Source organism: Salvelinus alpinus, chromosome 9 (assembly GCF_045679555.1).
Source record: "Salvelinus alpinus chromosome 9, SLU_Salpinus.1, whole genome shotgun sequence".
NCBI lineage: Eukaryota > Metazoa > Chordata > Actinopteri > Salmoniformes > Salmonidae > Salvelinus > Salvelinus alpinus.
In genome coordinates, this window is record NC_092094.1 from 17,933,508 (window position 1) to 17,949,595 (window position 16,088).

The 16,088-nt window shown below is 41.5% G+C and overlaps 1 protein-coding gene across 2 annotated transcripts in view; it reads right to left on the bottom strand.

The window, feature by feature from the left end:
- far1 (fatty acyl CoA reductase 1) overlaps nucleotides 1–16,088 on the bottom strand; it is a 57,037-nt gene that overhangs the window by 28,560 nt on the left and 12,389 nt on the right. The window contains exons 2-4 of one of the 2 annotated variants that reach the window (XM_071416261.1): nucleotides 4,808–4,937; nucleotides 1,705–1,930; nucleotides 1,155–1,330 (exon numbers count right to left, since the gene is read on the bottom strand). In XM_071416261.1, coding sequence (XP_071272362.1) covers nucleotides 1,155–1,330; nucleotides 1,705–1,893 — 365 coding nt within the window. In that variant the 5' untranslated portion in view covers nucleotides 1,894–1,930; nucleotides 4,808–4,937. The remainder of the gene's footprint in view (nucleotides 1–1,154; nucleotides 1,331–1,704; nucleotides 1,931–4,807; nucleotides 4,938–16,088) is intronic. The other variant, XM_071416260.1, reaches the window with a different exon arrangement.

Below are 16,088 nucleotides of genomic sequence, written 5' to 3' on the forward strand. Positions count from 1 at the left end.
GGATGGTGTTCTTGGGGTTGTACTCATCCTTCTATTCCTCCAAACACGGCGAGTGGAGTTTAGAGCAAAAAGCTCTATTTTAGTCTCATCAGACCACATGACCTTCTCCCATTCCTCCTCTGGATCATCCAGATGGTCATTGGCAAACTTCAGACGGGCCTGGACATGCGCTGGCTTGAGCAGGGGGACCTTGCGTGCGCTGCAGGATTTTAATCCATGACGGCGTAGTGTGTTACTAATGGTTTTCTTTGAGACTGTGGTCCCAGCTCTCTTCAGGTCATTGACCAGGTCCTGCCGTGTAGTTCTGGGCTGATCCCTCACATTCCTCATGATCATTGATGCCCCACGAGGTGAGATCTTGCATGGAGCCCCAGACCGAGGGTGATTGACCGTCATCTTGAACTTCTTCCATTTTCTAATAATTGTGCCAACAGTTGTTGCCTTCTCACCAAGCTGCTTGGCTATTGTCCTGTAGCCCATCCCAGCCTTGTACAGGTCTACAATTTATCCCTGATGTCCTTACACAGCTCTCTGGTCTTGGCCATTGTGGAGAGGTTGGAGTCTGTTTGATTGAGTGTGTGGACAGGTGTCTTTTATACAGGTAACGAGTTCAAACAGGTGCAGTTAATACAGGTAATGAGTGGAGAACAGGAGGGCTTCTTAAAGAAAAACTAACAGGTCTGTGAGAGCCGAAATTCTTACTGGTTGGTAGGTGATCAAATACTTATGTCATGCAATAAAATGCAAATTAATTACTTAAAAATCATACAATGTGATTTTCTGGATTTTTGTTTTAGATTCCGTCTCTCACAGTTGAAGTGTACCTATGATAAAAATGACAGACCTCTACATGCTTTGTAAGTAGGAAAACCTGCAAAATCGGCAGTGTATCAAATACTTGTTCTCCCCACTGTATATATATTTAAAAAAAAAATGTATTTAAAAAAATAAACCTAAGCAATAGATAGGTACGTCCGGAGGGTTAGTAAAACTGTGAGAGTAATTTCTCTGCAGGAGAAGCAAGTGTGAGAGAAGAGCCAAGATCACTGTAGATAAATCTGAAAATGCAGCACCGTCCAGCAAGGTTCTGGGAGCAGAAGTGAAACAACGTTCTGGGGAGCAGTATCAGTATCAGGAGAGAAACAACGGCTCACTTTAGAGGCTCATTGAATCGGATGGTTGCAGCACAGTGGAAGACTATGTTGATGCAGTCAGCAAGCGTTTCCTGGTCCACTTTGCTCAGGTCCAGTTCTGGCAGGGTGAGGTCACTGTTCACAGCCACTATCTTCTCAGCAAAGTCTGGCTGCTCATCTCGTAACCTGTCAAAAAGCTGAAAAACAAATACAGTTGTACTAGAGTTGTAATACTCCTTCATTCCACTTTCACAGCCAATAAGCTAAAATGAGCCTATAAGGTTATTTTAATGAAATCATTGTGTAGGTGGAGGGAAGCGTTTTGGTTCGAAAGCACTCCAAGAAAGCAATCCCATTAGTAATACTTAGGCTGGCCTACATCGTGGTCTGCCATGGCCCAATTGTAAAGACCGTATGGAGTGTGGGCTGTGGAACTACGAAGTCTCCGTAACAAGCAGTCAAGAACTTACGACGCATCACCCCACACAGCCTACAGAGTTTTGGCTACCCCCCATGAACATTCCTCTTTGGCTCCCCCATTAGACCTTTCCCCTTCTCCAGCTCTTCTCACCTTGCAGTTGATCATGTCTGCGATGCGGGCCAGGGGAGCGTGGCCTGCTTTGTGCCGTACAAGGACGTACACAGCCTTGACTCCAGGGCAGGACCGCATCAGCTTCTCCAGCAAGACTTTTCCCATAAAGCCTGTGGCTCCTGTGATCAGCACATTCTTCCCCTCATAGTACTCAGGAATGGTCACCATTTTGTCCGTGTGCTCCAACCTTCCTCAACGACGCCACCTGTGGAAGGATTACATCATCGTTAGCCTAGTCACTGAAGATCCTTACTCGCGTGATGGAATTTCAGCAATTACTAGGGCTGTGACCATATCAGTAATTCAATATTTTTCCATGGCAAAAATGAAAACACGACGCAGACCTAACTCTTCAGTCCTTTAAAAACCTGTTGTAAGTAAGATAGTAGTCTATACCTTGGATAATGTGACTCTGGATGACAACATAATGATGTTCGTTTCCTAAAGAAGTTAAATCCGCTTTGTTTCCTTGCAACGATACTAACGAGTATCGCAATACTCGTATCATCACTAGCAGTTACACGGTCAAAACCACCCCAGTTTGTAAAGGCAAAAACTCCCCTTACCATCTACAACAGTTCACTTCCTAAGCCCATAGCTATCACTTAAAGAAGCTAACACATCTTAGGAATTCAGCCACTCCAATGTTGTAAGCTACTTTTATCCTGTTTAATCCACACACTGCCATTAAGATGGCTGCCGAGCTCAAAAGCTTTACTTAAACCTTGCTGAGACGGGTTTCTCATTGGCACAATCTACTACAAGAGGTCTAGAGAGCAGAGTTGAGCACTCTGCAAAGATCCAGTAAAGACAATTGAAACAGCCTAGAGTAGTAGAAAGAAGACTGCTCTACACAACATCACATTTAAATCACTAATACCCAGTTTACCTTGTTACAACACAAGAGTTTAAACAAGCCTGTGTTATTTTTTTAACAAGTCTAGTCTTATCTCTAGTCGTCGGGTGGATGATACACTGCTGTTGAAACAGAACACTACTCAGACAGATAGTGCCTACAGAAAGTAATCACACCCCTTGACTTTTTCAGCATTTTGTTGTTACAGCCTACACTTGCATGTAGGTGGCAAGTGTAGACACGACCTAAGAGCTTTGCGCACATGGATTGTACAATATTTGCACAATTATTATTTTAAAAATTCTAAATGCTCTGTCATGTTGGTTGTTGATCATTGCTAGACAGCCATTTTCAAGTCTTGCCAGAGATTGAAGTCGATTTAAAACAAAACTGTAACTAGGCCACTCAGGAACATTCACTGTCTTGGTAAGCAACTCCAGTGTAGATTTGGCCTTGTGTGTTAGGTTATTGTCCTGCTGAAAGGTGAATTTGTCTCCCAGAGTCTGTTGGAAGCAGACTGAACCAGGTTTTCCTCTAGGATTTTGCCTGTGCTTAGCTCTATTCAGTTTCTTTTTGTCCTTAAAAAAACCTCCCTAGTCCTTGACGATGACAAGCATTCCCATAACATGAGCCACCACCATGCTTGAAAATATGAAGTGGTACTCAGTGATGTTGTGTTGGATTAATTAGAATCAGCCTCCCAAGTGACGCAGTGGTCTAAGGCACTGCATCGCAGTGCTAGAGGCGTCACTACAGACCCGGGTACGATCCCAGGCTGTGTTGAAACAGGGAGACCCATTTGGCGGTTGCACAATTAGCCCAGCGTCGTCCGGGTTAGGGGAAGGTTTGGCCGGCCGGGATGTCCTTGACCCATCGCGCTCTAGAGACTCCTTATGGCGGGCCGGGCGCATGCATGCTGACTTTGGTCGCCAGTTGTATGGTGTTGCCTCTGACACATTGGTGTGGCTGGCTTCTGGGTTAAGCGAGAAGTGTGTCAAGAAGCAGTGCAGATTGGCAGGGTCGTGTTTCGGAGGACGCATGGCTCTCGACCTTCACCTCTCCCGGGTCTGTACGGGAGTTGCAGCGATGGGACAAGAATGTAATTACCAATTGGATATCACAAAATTGAGGAGGAAAAAAGGGGGATTTATTTTTATAAAAACATGTACAAAACGTTAAATATACGTATTTTAAAATGTATTGACTCAGGTAGTGTAAATACATATGTAATATTCCTGCATTCCATTTTTCAATAAATTTGCAAACATTTACTGTTATTATTGGCTATTGTGTGTAGATGGGTGAGAAAAAAACGATTCAATAAATTTTTTATTCAGGCTGTAACAACAAAATGTGGAATAAGTGGGTTATGAATACTTTTTGAAGGCACTAACTTGATGATTGACACAGAAGATGTTATCTTATTCTAACAGATAGCCTAACCACAATCAAGACTTTGAAATACTTAACATTCAAAAAACCTCACAATAAAGCACATCCTTTATTGCCACTGGAAAAGCTACGTATGATGCATTAGTCATGAACAAGGAAGTCCATTTAATCAAAGAACCTGGCCTCAGGGTTTCTGCTAGCCGGTAATAAAAGCTTTTTTAGCTTATTCATTGATGAAAATACATTTGACTGGTTATGCGTATCGGTCTACGGGTTAACTTGTATAATTTAGTGGAATTAAATTGGCGCATGTGTATATTCGTTATGCATCTTATTTATCACAAACGCACAGCATACTGATACTGAGCCTTTGATTGTAAAATCTGTCAGACAGCACTTCTATAAGGCCAATCATTGCGCAACAATTCTAAATGCAAAAGTTTTGACCATGATTAAAAAGAGCTACTATTTGTATTTCTCAACTGGTAGTTGAAGCTTGCTTCCCATTCGCCATTCAAATGCATTGACAACGGAAGGCAGGCTTCATCATCGCGTCACACCCCACTTTGCAATGAGCTGGAGACGGTATGCATTTTAAAAACATACAGCTATTTAATTGTTTGAAACCTCAACGTTTTACTACATATTATAAGGCATGTTTTACCTTGCTTCAAAATAGCCTAAGCAAAATCCGACCAATATCCGTGGAGCCAATTATTTAATAAAGACTTCCATATGCCTTTGAAACCAGTAGCTATTGCTCTCATGTTCTATTAGTTTTCAACTTTTTCTTTGTCTGGCAGCCAAATGCTCACTCGCGCGTAGGCTACTTACTTAATCTTTGGAGGGAGCTGAAAGTCCGTATTGCCCAGCGACAGCCCCGAAACCTGAAGGATCTGGAGAAGGTCTGTATGGAGGAGTGGGCCAAAATCCCTGCTGCAGTGTGTGCAAACCTGGTCAAGAACTACAGGAAACGTATGATCTCTGTAATTGCAAACAAAGGTTTCTGTACCAAATGTTAAGTTCTGCTTTTCTGATGTATCAAATACTTATGTCATGCAATAAAATGCAAATTAATTACTTAAAAATCATACAATGTGATTTTCTGGATTTTTGTTTTAGATTCCATCTCTCACAGTTGAAGTGTACCTATGATAAAAATGACAGACCTCTACATGCTTTGTAAGTAGAAAGTGCTTTGAGTGACAGGAGCCGGGACTAGGTCTGTGTGGAAAGCGGCATGGAGAGAGAGAGAGTGGCGAGAGATGACTCAAGTAGTGAAGTAAACTATAAAAATGGATGTTACACACTGCGTATCACATTTAACAAACCAAACATTCAAATACCGTTATAGAAGGTAAAGTAAAAACCCGAACTTGTTCACGGTATATCGCAAAAAACAGTATACCGCCCAGCCTTATCGAGGACAGACGATTTTTACGCGCTATGCATTTTAGCGGTCTCTTTCTGTGAGTTTGTGTGGCCTACCACTTCACGGCTGAGCCGTTGTTGCCCCTAAACGTTTTCACTTCACAACATCAGCACTTATAGTTGACCGGGGCAGCTCTAGCAGGGCAGAAATTTGACGAACTGACTTGTTGGAAAGGTGGCATCCTATGACGGTGCCACATTGAAAGTCATTGAGCTCTTCAGTAAGGCCATTCTACTGCCTGTTTGTCTATGGCGATTGCATGGCTGTGTCCTCGATTTTATACACCTGTCAGCAACGGATGTGGCTAAAATAGCCGAATCCACTCATTTGAAGGGGTGTCCACATATGTGACTCACCACCTGGATTCGGTCTTATGTATCAACATTTGAATCTGTTTATTTTTTTTACATTGGATAAAAGTAGACACTCAGAGCTACAAAATGGTATATCATACACTACATTTGAAAGTTGATAACTCACTTTTGAGAAAACCGTCTTTCAATGTTTTAATACTACTACTGGAGAGCCCTTCTTTGTCTACACCCATTCAGCATTGTTCACACTCTCTAAAGCCTTAGCCCCACCCATCTCTTTAAGGGTTGAGCCGAGCATTCTGTACTAACTTACCAGCCACTTCCAGACATCAAGAGAGAGAACAGCTCACTGAACATTACTCGCCCTAGCAGAGCTGGTTAGGCTGTTATGTTATCCAGAGCATTGGTGACTGCAACTATCCTGTCAGATTGTCCGTTCGTAAATGCAGAGTGTTTTTGCATTCAGAGCGCACACTGGACGCTCTGGCTAATAAGTAGGATCGATCCGAAAGCTCTGCCCTCACAACGACAGTCAAGCACCCAAGCTAACTGGCTAACATTGGCTAGCTACTTCCAGACACATAATGAGAGAACACCCCACCCTGACCATTTTACTCACCCTAGCAGAGCTGGTTAGGCTCTTTTCATGTTATCCAGAGCGTTGATGACTAACTTGTGCTGCTGGCAACAATTGAATTACGCTTTGTTGCCAACGTTTACCGACACCGGACATATTCAAAATTCATCAGTTATTCTGCGCTCTGGCACACTAAGGACAGCCTTTTGTTAAGAAACGTAGCTAGATCGCTATCGAGGTAAACAATGAATCCCAACGCATGACGTAATGTTAGTTAGCGAGCCAGCCAGATAACGTTAGCTAGCTAGCCTTGATGCCAACTTTGCACACTCTTGGCATTCTGTCAACCAGCTTCATGAGGTAGTCAACTGGAATGCATTTCAATTAACAGGTGTGCCTTCTTAAAAGTTCATTTTGGGAATTTCTTTTCTTCTTAATGCATTTGAACCTATAAGTTGTGTTGTGACAAGGTAGGGGTGGAAGACAGTCCTATTTGGTAAAAGACCAAGTGCATATTATGGCAAGAACAGCTCAAAAAAGCAAAGAGAAACGACAGTCCATCATTACTTCAAGACATTAAGGTCAGTCAATACGGAAAATGTCAATAACTTTGAAAGTTTCTTCAAGTTCAGACGCAAAAACCATCAAGCGCTATGATGAAACTGGCTCATGAGGACTGCCACAGGAAAGGAAGACGCAGGGTTACCTCTGATGCAGAGGATAAGTTCATTAGAGTTACCAGCCTCAGAAATTGCAGCCCAAATAAATGCTTCAGAGTTCAAGTAACAGACATCAACAGCAACTGTTCAGAGGAGACCGTGAAATCAGGCCTTCATGGTTGAATTGCTGCAAAGAAACCACTACTAAAGGACACCAATAAGAAGGAGACTTGCTTGGGGAAAGAAACACGAGCAATGGACAATGGACCGGATGAAATCTGTCCTTTGGTCTGATATTTTTGGTTCCAACCGCCGTGTCTTTGTGAGACGCAGAGTAGATGAAAGAATGATCACTGCATGTGTGGTTCCCACCGTGAAGAATAGAGGTGGTGGTGTGATGGTGCTTTGCTGGTGACACTGTCTGTGATTTATTAGAATTCAAGGCACACTTCTGCAGCGATACGCCATCCCATCTGGTTTGCGCTTAGTGGGACTATCATTTGTTTTTCAACAGGTCAATGACCCAACACACCTCCATGCTGTGTAAGGTCTATTTGACCAAGGAGAGTGATGGAGTGCTGCATCAGATGACCTGGCCTCCACAATCATTCGACCTCAACCCAATTGAGATGGTTTGGGATGAGTTGGCCCGCAGAGTGAAGGAAAAGCAGCCAACAAGTGCTCAGCATTTGTGGGAAATCCTTCAAGACTGTTGGAAAAGCATTCCAGGTGAAGATGGTTGAGAGAATGCCAAGAGTGCAAAGCAATCATCAAGGTAAAGGGTGGCTACTTTGAAGAATCTAAAATCTAAAATATATTTTGACTTGTTTAACACTTTTTTGGTTACTACATGATTCCATGTGTGTTATTTCATAGAAAATAGTAAATTAAAGAAAAACCCTTGAATGAGTAGGTGTGTCCAAACTTTTGACTGGTACTGTACATACAGTGGGGAGAACAAGTATTTGATACACTGCCGATTTTGCAGGTTTTCCTACTTACAAAGCATGTAGAGGTCTGTCATTTTTATCATAGGTACACATCAACTGTGAGAGACGGAATCTAAAACAAAAATCCAGAAAATCTCATTGTATGATTTTTAAGTAATTAATTTGCATTTTATTGCATGACATAAGTATTTGATACATCAGAAAAGCAGAACTTAATATTTGGTACAGAAACAACCTTTGTTTGCAATTACAGAGATCATACGTTTCCTGTAGTTCTTGACCAGGTTTGCACACACTGCAGCAGGGATTTTGGCCCACTCCTCCATACAGACCTTCTCCAGATCCTTCAGGTCTCGGGGCTGTCGCTGGGCAATACGGACTTTCAGCTCCCTCCAAAGATTTTCTATTGGGTTCAGGTCTGGAGACTGGCTAGGCCACTCCAGGACCTTGAGATGCTTCTTACGGAGCCACTCCTTAGTTGCCCTGGCTGTGTGTTTTGGGTCGTTGTCATGCTGGAAGACCCAGCCACAACCCATCTTCAATGCTCTTACTGAGGGAAGGAGGTTGATGGCCAAGATCTCGCGATACATGGCCCCATCCATCCTCCCCTCAATACGGTGCAGTCGTCCTGTACCCTTTGCAGAAAAGCATCCCCAAAGAATTATGTTTCCACCTCCATGCTTCACGGTTGGGATGGTGTTCTTGGGGTTGTACTCATCCTTCTTTTTCCTCCAAACACAGCGAGTGGAGTTTACACCAAAAAGCTCAATTTTTGTCTCATCAGACCACATGACCTTCTCCCATTCCTCCTCTGGATCATCCAGATGGTCATTGGCAAACTTCAGACGGGCCTGGACATGCGCTGGCTTGAGCAGGGGGACCTTGCGTGCGCTGCTGGATTTTAATCCATGACGGCGTAGTGTGTTACTAATGGTTTTCTTTGAGACTGTGGTCCCAGCTCTCTTCAGGTCATTGACCAGGTCCTGCCGTGTAGTTCTGGGCTGATCCCTCACCTTCCTCATGATCATTGATGCCCCACGAGGTGAGATCTTGCATGGAGCCCCAGACCGAGGGTGATTGACCGTCATCTTGAACTTCTTCCATTTTCTAATAATTGCGCCAACAGTTGTTGCCTTCTCACCAAGCTCTTGCCTATTGTCCTGTAGCCCATCCCAGCCTTGTGCAGGTCTACAATGTTATCCCTGATGTCCTTACACAGCTCTCTGGTCTTGGCCATTGTGGAGAGGTTGGAGTCTGTTTGATTGAGTGTGTGGACAGTTGTCTTTTATACAGGTAACGAGTTCAAACAGGTGCAGTTAATACAGGTAATGAGTGGAGAACAGGAGGGCTTCTTAAAGAAAAACTAACAGGTCTGTGAGAGCCGAAATTCTTACTGGTTGGTAGGTGATCAAATACTTATGTCATGCAATAAAATGCAAATTAATTACTTAAAAATCATACAATGTGATTTTCTGGATTTTTGTTTTAGATTCCGTCTCTCACAGTTGAAGTGTACCTATGATAAAAAGTACAGACCTCTACATGCTTTGTAAGTAGGAAAACCTGCAAAATTGTCAGTGTATCAAATACTTCTTCTCCCCACTGTATATATATAATTTTTTTTAAATGGCACGAGACTCCTTTCTTATTCATGCCCATCTCAGTGAACAAATCTATTGCAGAGGCTGTGGGGATGGCACAGTCCAAGAAGGGGAGGGTGGCTAAAATGTACAGCTCTCTCCAGAATGCGCTCTCTCCCGTCATTGTGTGCACATTCAATGTTTCATAACTTCGCGTGAATGGTTTGCGTTTGATTGTGAGTGTCTATCAATTCCCCATTACATATATCACCATTTACCGCTAATTCATAATCTACAATATTTGTTTGGTTATGGTCATTTCTGTTTATGTATTCAATATATTATTCCATTATTTTACCTTTCTCAGTCAGAGTAAACACATTTGCAGAGCGCACAACCTATGCTTGTGAAAAACAGGTTTTGGTTTATTTCATTCCATTTACAAGTTGTCAATTTAGTCATTGTCTTTTTGTTTGGAGCGCTCCTGTCAATGTTGATTAACGACGTGCACCTGATTAGCCATAGAAGTTGGCCTATAGGTTACCTAGCCTGCCCGCAAATGTAGGCATATAAATGTGCCCATTTGGTGATCTGATAGTAATTGTGACCTGTTTCAGGATGCAAGGCATATGTTGCATGTCACTACTTCACAGGAGAGGCATTTAAACAGAAAATTAAGTGTTCTTGGGCAGAAATGCCTTCTGGAACATGTGAACTTTCATGTGCCTTAATAACAAATGTGTATGCCACCTGTAAATACTAATAAAATGTTTAAAATTACAAGCCTAATTGGTTTAGACACAGAAAACGACAGGAACCTTCCAGCTAGACATGATTGCTGAGATAATGGACATGAGTTCGGATTGGTCTGCCATGTAGCTCGCTTCTGTCTATAACATGAGCTGCTCAGTATGCGTCAATAATCTTTTCTTCCTCAGCTTTTTTGAAAGATATCATGAAGAACTGCAAAAGTGTTGCTACTGCTCTTAATGTTGCTGCTCTGAATTTAACAGGCGCTATCAACAAATTCAAGATCAGTGGGAAGAAGTTGTGATGGACTACTTTCTGTAGGACGACCATGCCATGCTCGTACCATGCTGAAAATGTATCAAACGATGAGGAAATTCCTGATTTAGGTAAAAACACTTATTTGAACCAGACATTGTAGAGTCTTCTGATGACAGTTATTGGGAAGAAACGGCGTGTAGTCACGGACAAAGTTGACCGAGGGAGTCAAAAAGATAAGTTAGAAGGCTGTTGTATAAAATACCTGTCTCCGGATTATGTCTTCAAACTAAGGGCAACAATGGCATCCATGAGAGCAGGAGAAGCGTTCATCCATGTATATGGGTAAGAGTCTAGTTACATTTTCAGATATTATATGTTTAGAATTTCATAAGAAGGTAGTTATTGCAAGTTAAAGCGAACTGTCAGCTACTAACGTTAGCTGGCTGGCTTGCTAACGTTACGAATAACATTACTACACAGATCATACACGCATCTCAGTTTGCCATTTGCATTGCTAGTTATAGCCTAATGTTAGCTAGCTAGCTAACATTGAACCTAGCTTGATAGCTTTAGCTACCAGCAGATTCATGCATGGTAGTAACGTTACAAATTGGGATTATGGTTCATTGTTAAGATAGCCAACTACATGTCTAAACAAAAAAAGAATCCACTATGCACGTAACCATTTCACTGTAAAGATTACACTTTCTTTATCCTGTGCATGTGACAAATAAACTTTGATTTTATTTGATATAATGTGTGTTTACCAGAGATTGTAATGTGAAGAACATGAACTGCAAGTCAAATTAGGATATAAATGTTAGACCAACGAGACAGTGTCCAAGTTCTACAATGCTCTGGTAGAATGCCCTGCTTTTATTTCGTCACACTCACAACCATAAGCTATTTTCTGTAATTAGCTCACCATTAACTTTTAAATAATGATTTTAGTTTAGTTTATTTCCTGTAATAATTAATAAAAATTAGCTAAAGTTGTCATGACTCTCCTGTGAGGATCCAAATAGGTCAGATCAGCTTTGCAATAATATGCAATAAATAACTTCAACTGGATATCGGGAGACTGCAGAGGAGAACAACAGAGGAACCATTTTGGACAATCAAAGCCTTACAAGCGTTCCCGCGAAAACCCCAATTCCAAGGAGGACCCGCTCAGAGAGATACAAAGCGAACCAAGGCATTTTCACGTAAATGCATTCATGATTTCTTACTCCAAGTGGGTGGCGGTTCGTGTAGAAAGTATAAGTGAGTAGTTTCTAAATGTACCAACGTTAAGTGTCTCTGTCCCTCTCTCTCACTATGTCTTTTGTAACAAGCAGCCATATTGTTGTCAGTCCACTAGGGACCTGTTTCTAAAGTATTACGTGTGTATGTTTATCCTGTGTAACCATTTAGTTAGCAAGTAAATAAATTAAACCAATTTGTGTAGTACTGAATCATAAGTGAGGCTCAGGTTTTTGCAGATGCAAGGAGGTTTACAACTGTTCAGAATGATGACATGATACGAGGTTATGATTAATAAGTTAACCTCTCTTGGGTACATGAGACGTTAGCGTCCCACCTCTTCAACACCCAGTGAAACTGCTGGGTGCCAAATTCAAATACAGAAATACTCATTATAAAAATTCAGAAAACAAAACATATTTTACATAGGTTTAAAAAAGAACTTCTTGTGAATCCAACCACGGTGTCAGATTTAAAAAATGCTTTACAGCGAAAGCATACCATACGATTATTTGAGAACATAGCCCAGCAGACAAATCATTACAAACAGTAACCAGCCAAGTAGAAGAGTTACACAAGTCAGAAATAGAGATAAAATGAATCCCTTACCTTTGATGATCTTCATATGGTTGCACTCAGCAGACATTAAATTACTCAATAAATGTTCCTTTTGTTCGATAAAGTCTCTTCATATCCAAAAACCTCAGTTTTGTTCGCACGTTTTCTTCAGTAATCCACAGGCTCAAATGCAGTCAAAACAGGCAGACAAAAAATCCAAACTGTATCCGTAAAGTTCATAGAAACATGTCAAACGATGTTTATATTCAATCCTCAGGTTGTTTTTAGCCTAAATAATCGTTAAAATTTCAACCGGACAATAACGTTGTCAATATAAAAGGTAAACAAGAAAGGCACTCTCTCGGTCGCACGCATGAAAAAGCTCTGTGATACTTTAGGGTCCACTCATTCAGACTGCTCTTACTTCCTCATTTTTCAGAATACAAGCCTGAAACAATTTCTAAAGACTGTTGACATCTAGTGGAAGGCATAGGAACTGCAATTTGAGTCCTAAGTCAATGGATACTGTAATGGCATTGAATAGAAAACTACAAACCCCCCAAAAAAAGACTTCCCGAATGGATTTTTCTCAGGTTTTCGCCTGCCAAATCAGTTCTGTTATACTTAGACACTATTTTAACAGTTTTGGAAACTTTAGAGTGTTTTCTATCCAGATCTACCAGTTATATGCATATCATATCTTCTGGGCCCGAGAAGCAGGCAGTTTAATTTGAGCATGCTTTTCATCCAAAATTCCGAATGCTGCCCCCTACCCTAGAGAAGTTAACTGTTTATGGATGTAATAGGTAGACCTTTAGAGTTAAATTTGGGAGATGGTAACTCTTTAAAGAACCGCTCTCGTGGTGCCCCAGATCCTAATGAGTTAATTGTTACATGATGAATTTAAAATTGGGTAACAATTAAACATATTTAAATTGTTTAGATTCATTAATCTGAAGAGTGTTATGTAAGTAAAGTCACGACAACGTTGTCAGCTATGATATGGCGATTATTTTAAATGACAAGCCAGCTAGGTTAACATTAGCTAGCTAGCTAACAAGCTAGGTGGCTGACAAAACATTACGGTGGAAGCAAATGTAAGTAGTTATAACGTCATAATGAGTCAAGCAAAACATGTACAATTGAGAGGAATATGTTAATTAATGTAGAGACAAATGTTTGTGCATATTTTGTCATGAAGTTAATTAACAAGAATCGCTATTTAGCAAGTTAGCTGAATATCTAACATTAGCCAGCTAGCTAGCTAGTGTTATGACATGAGAATGAATTTATAATTTGTGTTGTTTAATGTTTTAGGGACTTCGGAGAAAACCAGGCTGTCGTCTTGTGAAACAGTGGATGTAAAGAATCTAGCTAGCTAAAGCATTGTGCAAAATGAATGTACAATTGTGTTAGCTTGCCTTGCTTATATTTGCCATGCAATACAGCTGAAGTAACATAAATAGCTAACTATTTATTTGCTTATTGTGTAGTGGAGGATAAAAATAACTATGTGCCTATGGATGTGTAGCTGGCTAAAGTATGTAGCCGATCTGTGTATGGACCCTAAAACGTTTGGTATGAATATTAGTTCAGAACCTATGAAACTCAGCTATCATAGTTGTTTTTTATTTATTTATTTCACCTTTATTTACCAGGTAGGACAGTTGAGAACAAGTTCGCATTTACAACTGAGACCTGGCCAAGGTAAAGCAAAGCAGTGCGACACAAACACAGGGTTACACAAACAAACGTACAGTCAATAACACAATGGAAAAAAAGTATATGTACAGTGTGTGCAAATGCAATAAGATTAGGGAGGTAAGGCAATAAATAGGCCAGAGGCAAAATAATTAAAACTTTTCATTAACACTGGAGAAATAGATGTGCAGATGATGTGTGAAAGAAGAGATACTGGGGTGCAAAAGAGCACAAAAAATAATAATATGGGGATGAGGTATTTGGGTGTGCTATTTACAGATGGGCTGTGTACAGGTACAGTAACCTGCTCTGACAGCTGATGCTTAAAGTTAGTGAGGGAGATATGAGTCTCCAGCTTCAGAGATTTTTTCAATTCGTTCCAGTCATTGGCAGCAGAGAACTGGAAGGAAAGGAGGCCAAAGGAAGTGTTGGCTTTGGGGATGACCAGTGCAATATACCTGCTGGAGCGCATGCTACGGGTGGGTGTTGCTATGGTGACCAGTGAGCTGAAATAAGGTGGGGCTTTACCTAGCAAAGACTTATAGATGACCTGGAACCAGTGGGTTTGGCGACGAATATGTAGCGAGGGCCAGCCAACGAGAGCATACAGGTCGCAGTGGTGGGTAGTATATGGGGCTTTGGTGACAAAATGGATGGCACTGTGATAGACTGCATCCAATTTAATGAGTAGGGTGTTGGAGGCTATTTTGTAAATGACATCGCCGAAGTCAAGGATCGGTAGGATAGTCAGTTTTACGAGGGTATGTTTGACAGCATGAGTGAAGAGGAAGCCAGTTCTAGATTTAATTTTGGATTGGAGATGCTTAATGTGAGTCTGGAAGGAGAGTTCACAGTCTAACCAGACACCTAGAATATGTGGACAACTACAAATACCTAATTCAGAACCGTCCAGAGTAGTGATGCTAGTCGGGCGGGTGGGTGCGGGCAGCAATCAGTTGAAGAGCATGCATTTAGTTTTACTAGCATTTAAAAGCAGCTGGAGGTCACGGAAGGAGAGTTGTATGGTATTGAAGCTCGTTTGGAGGTTTGTCAACACCCTGTCCAATGAAGGGCCAGATGTATACAGCATGGTGTCATCTGCGTAGACGTGGATCAGAGAATCACCAGCAGTAAGAGCAACATCATTGATGTATACAGAGAAGAGTCGGCCCGAGAATTGAACCCTGTGGCACCCTCATAGAGACTGCCAGAGGTCCGGACAACAGGCCCTCCGATTTGACACACTGAACTCTATCTGAGAAGTAGTTGGTGAACCAGGAGAGGCAGTCATTTGAGAAACCAAGGCTGTTGAGTCTGCCGATAAGAACGTGGTGATTGACAGAGTCGAAAGCCTTGGCCAGATCGATGAAGACAGCTGCACAGTACAGTCTTTTATCGATGGCAGTTATGATATCGTTTAGGACCTTGAGCGTATCTGAGGGAAACACATGACCAGCTCGGAAACCAGATTGCATAGTGGAGAAGGTACAGTGGGATTCGAAATGATCGGTGATCTGTTTGTTGACTTGGCTTTCGAAGATTTTAGAAAGGCAGGGCAGGATGGATATACAGTTGAAGTCGGAAGTTTACATACACCTTAGACAAATAAACTGGGTTTAAATGTTTCACAATTCCTGACATTTAATCCTAGTAAAAATTCCCTGTCTTAGGTCAGTTAGGATCACACCTTAATTTTATGAATGTGAAATGTCAGAGTAATAGCAGAGAGAATGATTTATTTCAGCTTTTATTTCTTTCATCACATTCCCAGTGGGTCAGAAGTTTACATACACTCAATTAGTATTTGGTAGCATTGCCTTTAAATTGTTTAACTTGGGTCAAATGTTTCAGGTAGCCTCCCACAAGCTTCCCACAATAAGTTGGGTGAATTTTGGCCCATTCCTCCTGACAGAGCTGGTTTAACGGAGTCAAGTTTGTAGGCTTCCTTGCTCGCACACGCTTTTCCAGTTCTGCCTACACATTTTCTATAGGGTTGAGGGCAGGGCTTTGTGATGGCCACTCCAATACCTTGACTTTGTCCTTAAGCCATTTTGCCACAACTTTGGAAGTATGCTTGGGGTCATTGTCCATTTG